Source organism: Aythya marila, assembly GCF_965140915.1.
Source record: "Aythya marila genome assembly, chromosome: 1".
In the NCBI taxonomy this organism is placed as follows: Eukaryota; Metazoa; Chordata; class Aves; order Anseriformes; family Anatidae; genus Aythya; species Aythya marila.
The window spans coordinates 72,737,303-72,747,198 of NC_139042.1; the positions used below are offsets into that span (position 1 = coordinate 72,737,303).

At 42.8% G+C, this 9,896-nt stretch overlaps 1 protein-coding gene across 2 annotated transcripts in view; it reads right to left on the reverse strand.

Moving 5' to 3' along the window:
• Positions 1–9,235, reverse strand: part of PRKX (protein kinase cAMP-dependent X-linked catalytic subunit) — a 64,577-nt gene extending 55,342 nt beyond the window's left edge. For both annotated transcript variants that reach the window (XM_082778286.1, XM_082778285.1), the window contains exon 1: positions 8,810–9,235. In XM_082778286.1, coding sequence (XP_082634412.1) covers positions 8,810–8,996 — 187 coding nt within the window. In that variant the 5' untranslated portion in view covers positions 8,997–9,235. The remainder of the gene's footprint in view (positions 1–8,809) is intronic.
• Positions 9,236–9,896: the final 661 nt, after the last annotated feature.

The following is a 9,896-nucleotide window of genomic DNA, read 5'->3' on the forward strand; positions in this document are numbered from 1 at the left end:
TTCCTCTGTTATTAGACTATGTAAGAGATTATATATTCACATTTTCCAAGTAAAAATACATTGCAAGTTTTAGTGCTTTTTAAACATATACACAAGGCAGCACCAGGCATACACAAGAGAAACAAGCACAAATTTAAATCACAGGCTACAACTATTTGAGTTACATAGGTCTTCTTTCTTGAATTGCTTTTCCCAAGTAGTACACTCAATACAAAATATAGATCACTACACCTCCTAAAGTCTTGCAAATTGCATACTAGAATAAAACACTACAGATAGTAGATGTGACCTTTCATGAAAAGGTCGCTCACAGTCTCCTTTAAGGAAGCTAAAAGTATCCTAAATAAGAGCAGCTATTTATTATGCACTGCAGATACTGTATTCGTACTTTGTAGAAATTAAGAACTGCTGTTATAGGTAGCCAATTAGGAAGCCCTGTATATACTGTGACAAAAAAACAAGCAGAAGACTTTCCCCTATACTCCTTCTTTCCATATCAACCTGTAGGATTATAGAATGTATTAGGTTTATATAAATTTAACTACTTATGCACATAAACGTAGAATTTTATTTCTAACCTGATGGAGAAAGCTGTAGTTGTCCAAACTGAATATCCAGAAACAAGAGCAAAGATGTTTTTAGATAAAAAATAGTCTGTTTAAACACTACAGCCTTTTGTCATAAAGGCTATGATATACATTGCAAACCAAACAAAACCATATAACCAATTTACTTTGATTTTGGCATTAAATAAAGAGTCTCCAGTAAATAGTCTTAAGATTAGAAAACTGGATACTTCTCAAAGCATTTGAATTGCTTGAGGGATGCAGTTCGGGTTTACTTAACTGTATTGTAGGCCAAATAGAAGTGAACATGCTCCCTGCTCCCTCAACACACCAGTGAAGTGTAGGGTAGCACAGAGAAGTCCACGGAACGGTGCCAAGGATCAGACCAACACTCAGCCCTGCAGTCCAACCTAACATTCCGCTGCCATGGGTCATACACAGAAAGATGTTTGAGTTCATAGTTTAGTCACCTGGAAACAATGCTTCCTTCATTATTTTTAATGTATTTCAGTTATAAATATATTACTGAAACACACACACTAGTCATTTGTCTGAGGTGAAGTGTATCAAAGCAGACGGATTGTTCTCCTTGGGCAGAAATCACAACTCATTTACACAAGATTTGCTGCCACTCAATTAATAGCCCAGCTATCAACTGCTCCAGGTTGGGGCAGGAGTGCAGAAAAAAGGCAACCTAGAGGAAAGTTTTCAGGAACAAATGCCACAGATCACTACAGTTTAAGACTGGGCAGGGCAGCTGTCAGGACTTAGCAAGAGATAATTTTAGACAATGCACATCTGAAAAGCAACTCTGCAAACATCTTCAAACTACTTGTGAAACAAGTAGAGATATTATTAATACCAATCATTCAGAATGAGCTGAAGCTCGTGTAAGCTTATTTTATTAATACAAAACCACAAACACAGTGAGGTAAACAGCCTAAACCTAGTTTAGGTATGTCCAAAAAGGAGAACTGCAATAACATATTCTACAATGCAGCTATGTCCAAAAGAGCGTATTTTGAATAATTCCAGCATGCTAGACTTAGAGGTTCAGCGCTGTTCTCCCTGCTTAGGTCATCTGTCAGCCTTTCAGAGAATGAGCTTGTGTATTTACACAGATACAGTTGAACTGCTTAAATTGAATTGTAAACACAAATAATTTAAAGTTCACTAAAACTGGGGCCCTTAAACTGCATAAAAACAAAAAGGGAGCTTAATCCTCATGAGACTGCTATTTTAATATTTTCAGAGCGCACTTCAGCATAGAACAAGACATTTTCTTCTTGTTCAAATAAGCTATTCAGAATGATAAATCTGTATTAGACTCTAAAATTTTATCTTTTGAGATTAGCAGTGGGTGCTGGACAAAATTGCTCACAGGAACACTGCCTCTATTTTATACCCTGCCTGTCCCAGCCAAAAGAAGTGCTGAATTTTTATTTTTACTGTGCTGAAAATTCTTTTTCCCTTAGGTTTATAAAACTTTTTTTTTTTTATGCATTTAATTCCTTTAAAAAAAAAAAAAGAAAATAAATCAGTAAGTAATCTAGGACTAGTATTTGTTTTACTAGCCCCGGCATTGCTCTGTATATAAGCTTCTAAGTTTCCTTTCCTTTTTTTTAAAATATATAAAAATATATATATTTTTATATATATAAAATATATAAATATATATATATATTGCAATATTCTTCTCAATATTTAATAGTTTTTCCATGTTGAGATGGAAAGAAGAAGGTTGGGAGCATTCATTGTTACAGAGATTACGTCCTTTCAAACACCCTTCCCTGAAATCCCTCAAGAACAGAGCCTTCTATTTGCCAACATACCATCCTACGACCACAGTAGAAATTAATTCAAAACCCTTGAAACACACTATTTACCCAAAGTGAAAGAGTAAACAATGAGCAAAAACGTGAATATCTCTATTAATAGAATTAACAAAGCAAAACTACAATCATCCACAGAAATGCAGTAATGGAGCTGACCTGCTTTGAGAATTTTCTCCTGTCCTGAAATATTCCACTCACTTTCCAACATATTTTATTTTATTAACTACTTTCACAATTTACCTGATGTCCAGGTAAATTTCATTAGCAGCCTACATTTACAGCCTTTACAGAAAAGAAGAGCTCTATTAAGACCAGGAAAATTTCTGATTTGCCCTCAGTATTAAAAAAGAATAATAATAAATCAGTATGCATTTGAATTCAGAATTGAGCCACTGCTCTAATGTGAAGTGCAAACAGTGAACAATGGTGAAAATAACTAAGTAACTTTTTAAAAAAAAAAAAAAAATGCATTTTTTCATTCATTTGAAAGACAGTTTTCCTTTGGGGGAAAAAAAAAATACATTGCAATTTTGAGAATTAAAAAAAATGTGCTATGCCCTGTCACTGGAACATCCCAGTTGCATGCTAACACATAGCATTCAGCAGAATTTTGCTTACCAACATCCCTGAAGCCACTAAAAACACCTCAAAAATCATGTAGACATGGGAGGATGCATATTATGTTTTAACAAGAGAAGACATTGTATGAAATTACTCCTGAGTAGAAAAAGCTAATGCTAAAGATGTTTTATGTTGATAAGCATCAACAGCAGGGAACTGTATTGTTTAACCTAAACTAATTTAGTTAAATACAGCTTATGCCCAGACAAGTCCTTGCAAGGTAAACACAAAGTTCCCATCTCGCTTCACGAAAATTCACCCTTTGTCATTTCGTCTGCGTGTCTACACCCCTCATAACAAACAAAAGCACTACATAAACTCCAACACCCTTTCCTTACTTTAGATACTTATATATTGCATATCACCTTTGAAGTGGACCAAACCAGGCTTAAATGTGTTTCAGCCTGGGATTCACTTCCCTAACTTCTCACAGTGTAGTAGCCCAAACAGCAAGAGGTCCATCTCCAAACGGTTATCCTCTCTGTCCACTACAAAGAGCCCAGACACACAAACTCAGGAACCTAAGCAGAGAAAAGCTGAGTCAAACCCCAACAGCCCATATGATGCCAACCTCCGGTATTTTAAGTTCACATTTCCTGCCTTCGAAGAAGGGGGAGGGTAGGAGGAATTGACTCTCTATTTCTGTTTACATTTTCTGTCTTTTTCCAGCTTGGACTGATGCACAACACTTTTAATGAACAAATTTTTCAACAGGACCTTCGCCAGGAATGTTAATTTTATTTAAGCATAAACTTTTTGTAGGGAGGGAGCATTAGGTGCTCTTGGTTTTGTAGGAGAGGAGTTTTGCATACTTCTTATTCCTGAAATATTAGTACTAGTTTGATTTCAGATTATTTGCATTGCAGCAGGCACTTTCGGGTCCCTCTGGGCTAATTATAGGACTTAGATTATTTATCTTTAAGAATTTCATTTGAGTGTCAAAGCTTATTCTAATACATACCACGTTCACAACATCAGAGAAAGAATTCTGAGTTTCTATCTACAATCAGTTACATACCAAAACGCACTCACAGATAACAGCAAAAGAAACAGGTGACAGGCAGGAAAACACAAAGCCATTTACCTCCACCTTGATTTTAAACACAGAAGACAGAAAAGCAGAAACATGAACTTTCAGATTTCACATGCTCAGACTTTTTATATACTCTCTCTTTTCTGAGCTTTCTTTGTGAAAGACAAAAAATATTTGTTTCAATCCACTTTTCCCAGCCTAAAAAGAGAACAAGAACCTTATGAGGAAGGAAGGACCCACTGCTGCCCACTCCACATAAGCATCACACTAGTGGGACAGGCAACAGAAGGAAGCTGAGTCACACCTGCTCGCTCTCCCTGTAGAGCATCAGCTACAACAATACTAAAGATTTATTTTGGGACAAGTATGATCTTGTGGCAGGGGAAAATGAAGCACATTCCACAGGAGAGCGAAAATAAAATCCAAGTCATTTAGCTTGATGACTAAAGTCTCAAAGATGTTCAGATGTAATGGTGAATTCGGGTCACCATTACAGTCACAACATTCAGACCATGTTTTCTTTCAAAACTTGTGGTATTTAAGGACATGCCAAGTAAAATCCTCGATCATTGTTTATCACGGCAGTATCAAGTAAAGGTGACAAAACAGGAAAAAATGCTCAGACATCCCACAGCGCAGTACTTTAAATAGGTGCCCTCGGCAGTGAAACCAGAACTAAGGCTTAGTCAGAACCAGAAACAGAAGACGTGCAGGTCCCCTCATAAAAAAAAAAAAAAAAAAAAAAAAGCCAGCAGTGTTCTTAGCTTAGCTACAAAAGAAGAGCTTAGTTATTCTGGTGAAGAATATTTTACTTAGACTACACAGAGGGAAAATGAACAAGCAGGTTCCAGCATTAGACTGCTGTTCTGTACCTGTTGTCCCTCTGATATAATGTCATTTAAAATACATTTGGCTAGCATATTTTGTGTGCGAACACATTGAAATTAAGTATTTAAAAATATGTTGCTTCTGACTTTTCCCATGTACATTTTAAGTTTTTCCCATGCTCAGAAAAACTGAAATACTGGTTTGCCCAATTCTTTATTCCGCATTTGTTTAGTTTGAAGCACTTCATGGGAACAGTTGTTTAAAAGAATCTTTTCAAATGAAAATGTTGTTATTAAAATATTTCAATCAATTTAATAGATTTATAGAAACTGATTTACATTTGTAATGTACACTTTGGAATTCACTGCGCTTCAAAAAACAGGCAGGAAACTACCTCACAGGAGAAAGGACAAGTATAAGTTTGTCACCTTTCTCCAACCCAGAGGTGCCCCCTTACCCTGCATTTTATTAGGGAACATAGGATTTCTCCTTCCACTTTCACTTACCCAAATATCTTCTAAATTTATTCTACTCGTACTTATTATTCTAGTTTACCTTAATTATTTCTTCACTATGACATAACTAAAGATGTAGTATCCCCACTCCAGGGTACATGTAGGCTGTCCAGCTGCAGACACTGGCTACTGAATTAGGAAGGATGCCCTTGTTAAATGTGCGTCAAAACCAAGGATGATTCACTAGTTTTCACAATCTCTCTTTCACAGCCCAGACCAACAAATGGTTTGAAATGTGCTCAGATAAAATTAAGTCATGTCTGGGCCATGAACTTGAAGCAGTTAAGTTCCACTGAACATGGCCATGACATCTAAATTTTTGCTTCTGTGCAGCACAGTGCCACCACAGCCTTGGCACGGATGAGTATTTACTACTTAAGTTCAGCTGAGATTCACAAATACCTCAGCCTTGTCTGAGCAGCAGTTTCTGAGCATGCTGAGCAAACACTCGTAGTTTGACCTCCTTTGAAAGGAAAATTAATTAAAAAACAGAAGTGGTCAAGGCATCTTCAATAGCTCCAAAGTGAGAACATCAATCCTCTTAGATAAGACGTTTAAAAAAAAAACAAAACACAACACACACACACCATGTACCTCAAAGGTTCAAAGCCACATCTTCAGCCTCTCCGGAAGCAACCTTAAACAAATGTTCTTCCTGTTCAAATCCTCTGAGTGTCAGAAACCACCCCACTCCTGTGCCCACCCCAAACCTGTAACTTCACTTTATAGAGCAATATTAGGGTGCTGCCACAAAAAAAAAAAAAAACAAACAAACAAAAAAAAAACCTCTAGTCTCTGCTCCCAGTGCCTCTTGCCAAATAGCCCACAAACACTGAAACAAAGCCGGGGGAGAAAAATGCCCTCACAATCATTGTGCTAACCTTATTTTGCTCCATTTCCTCCTTCATAGTGAGTTCTTTTCTAAATCAGTCATAACTTCCAAGAGAAATCAGCAGCACTTTCAAGTTAGCTTGCATTACATGGGTCAGGTTAACACTGATTTTAATCCTCTGAACCAGGAACCCTCTGAGAAACAAAATCTGGTTCCTGGCTCAGAATCCTCTGAGATTCATTCCATCCTCCAAGAGAAGCTGCCTAAACCCAAGGAAGAGCACAACCTCACGGACACTAACATCCTTTACTTAGCTTACACACTAACCACACGCAGCTGTAGGAGCATGGAGCTTACCTCCCTCTTCCTCTTTTGCTACTTTCTCACAGATGGTTTCCAAGGCCATCATGTCTCTAACCCTGCATATGTCCATAAGCAACAATGATTCTAGTAGAGAAGATACCAGAACTTCCTGTCCTGCCATTTCTGGGTATCCCCCTCCCTTCCACAAATCTGCCAAGTATCTTGGACAGCACGCACGCTGCTTTTGAGAGCATCAGCAGAAATACAACGGCTATTCTTATCACAGCAGTCAAGCTGCACACAAGACTCTGAACTGCTGCAGTGAAACTGATGACAGTACATTAATCTCACCTACTTGTGCAAGCAGATCAGAAAAGGGAGGATAGGGTAATACTAAGTTAAACCACTGCTAAAGAAAAAAAAAAAAGGATATACTCTTTCCATAAATGTGATATAAACCTAAACTGTACTTAACTAGCTTAACAAGAAAGATGTTTAAGCCAAGCAAAAATGAATTTCTCAAGCTAAAATACCAATCTAGACAGTACTCTGCACGGCTTTAGCCTGCAGCACATATAAGCAAGGGACAGAGCAGCCCAACCTCACGGAGCAGTTAATGGCTCATATCGCAGGGGCACTGCAGCCACGTGGGGAGGGCACTTCATCTTTGAAATTCATAAACTCTGCCACTCGGAGGCAGGCACAGATGTGTTCACTTTCAGTATCACTTTGAGGCTGCTATGTTGCTTCCTGGTCAGGAGTTAGATCCCTTCACTCCTCACAGCCTCCTAATGAGCAGGGCTGGCATGCCTTTTGGTTTCAAAACCAACTCGAAACAGACCAGCTCAGCTTCTTTGTTAAGGTAAGGCCTTATGTATGTACCCGTGACACGTTTATATCCTTCAAGTTGTATGGTTTGTCTTCCTACCAAGCAACCAATGCCACAGTTCATAGAGATACCAGGAATGGTTGTCTTCTCAGAAGAGAAAGAGTTTCAAAAATATGGAGGGGAAAAGAGGAAATCAAGCTGGGGAAGCCACAGCAGGAAGGAAGGCTGTTCTTCTGGTATTCCTTCAGTGTCCTGATGAGTAGCTATCTGATCCTTTTACTTAATATTTTTTTTCTTTCTCTGTGTCTTTATAGCAAGCAGTTTCTCCTTGTTTCCCATGGAACAATGCCTTTCTGCTTCCTCAAACTCAAAGGAGCACTTTAAAGAACACTCAAAGAAGATATGCAGTTAAAAATCAACACCAGGATTATTTCTAAATGTCTTCATTGGCCCCAGGAACATTTCCATGACTATTATGTGTTCTTAAAAATTATTATTTTCCTGCAGCCTGTGCTTCGCTTCAAGTCATAATCCTCAGTGATGACAACTTGTATCCACAGCAACTGGTTGTGATGTAACAAACAAGATTAACCACTTCTGGTGGAGGAAAAGCATCGCAAACCTTTCCGGCAGACTCTTAGTAATCTCAATTAACTTCTCAATAAAATGCCTGTTGACATTCCAACTTGGAACTATTATCTCACAAAACAACACGCTTCAAGAGAAGATAACAAGGTCGTCACCAAACGTGATGCTCCTAGGCCCTCCCAACTCCATTTTTAAAGACCCTTTTACGCCATCAACTTCACTAAGAAAGGGTTTAAACCGCACTTGCTGGCTTCTGAGAGCTTAAGTGATGTTTAAGTTTAGAGCGTTTGCTGGAATAAATCTATTCAAAACCGTTTCATGGTCCTCTAAAGAAAGAGACCTCCTGTATGGCTGACCACAGTCCTTCAACGCAGTCCTCTATGCAAGGCGCCCTTCTGAGCAAGCGGTCCCTCAAACCAGGTGCAGAGCCCTACAGACCCCGACACGCCGGGCAGATGCTGCGGGAGATAACGCACCGAGCACCACCGCGGCTGCCTGAACGCCCATTTATTTCCGCACGCATTTACCCCGCCGTGCTGCCGACCCCGGGCAGCTTCACTAAGGCTGGCAGATGCGGGCTGCAGCCCCCCTTTTCCCCCAAACCCAGCGCCAGGCAGCCGCACACCCCGGCACGGGCGCCTGCAGCCGCGGCTCCCCGCGTCCCTCAGAGGGCGCGGGGGTGTCCCCAAGGCACCTGCCGGCCGTTCAGCGGCCGCAACCCGAACCCCGCCGCCCCGGAGCGGCCCCCAGCGCCCTGCGGGGGGGCAGCGGGGAGCGGTGCCGGCGGCACGGCCGCAGGCAGGCAGGCACCTGGGCAGCTCCTTTGTTCGCCGCCGCCGCGCCGCCCGCCCGCACTCACCCACGGTGGCCAGGGTCTCCAGGTCCTCCAGCTTGTAGGCGGCGGGCTCGCAGGGCGAGCCGGGGCCGGCGGGACCGGGGGCCGGGGCGGCGGGCTGAGGCGCGGCCAGCCCCGCCGCCGCCGCCGCCGCCGCCTCGCCGCCGCTCTTCGCCCCCATTTTGGCCTTGGCGGCGCTGAAGGCGTCCATGGGGCTCGCTCAGCGCATGGAGGGAGCCGGGCCGGGCCGAGCCGAGCCGGGCCGGGCGGGAGCGAGGCGAAGTTTCAGCCCTCAGCAGGCGGCGCGGCCGCTCCTCGCCCGCTGCCGCCTGGGAGGGGGCGCGGAGCCCTGGAGCATCGCGGCCCCGCGGCGAGCCGCCGGGCGGGCACACACAATGGCGAGGCAGGGACAGCCCGGGCCGTGCTGTGCCGAGCCGAGCCGAGCCGAGCCGTGCCGTGCTGCGGGCGGGGCGGCAGGGGCGGGGTCTGCCCGCCCGGCGCTGCAGCACGGTCCCGCGGGGAGGCTGGGCGGGGCGGGCCGTGCCCGGGGCTGCCCCGGTGCCCGGTGCTGGGGGCAGCGCAGCGCGGGGCCCGCTGGCGGCGGTGGGAGCCCGGTGGGGGGCTGCGCACGGAACGGAGCCGCAGTGTGTGCGCACAAACTTGTAATTGTTGCATCGGCTGTACCTGGGGTCGTGGGGGACCCCCACGGCCTCGTCTGTAGTCGCGGTACTCGGGGAACGCGGCGTGTGTGTGTGTGTGTTTTTTTTTTTTAATTATTATTATTATTTTATCTTTTGGCGTGTTGACTCGAAGGGTGGTGGCTAATTTGGAAAAACGCTAGGTCATCTCTGCTTCCTGTCAGCCTGTGAGAGGGGTCGCCGCTCACGGAGGGTGACATGGTTTTCTCTCTGAAATTTCAAATTTTCAGTAGTGCCCTCTCCAGAATGCAAGCTTCAGACTTCTCTTTTGCTTTACCATTTTTATTATTTCAATTCATATCATGTCCTGTAAGTTTTTTTTATACAAAAATCACTGTGATTCATGCCTTGAATGGTATATTTCAAAGATTCCTTAAAACGTGAGTTGTAAATGTTCTGGCAGGCTGTAAGTT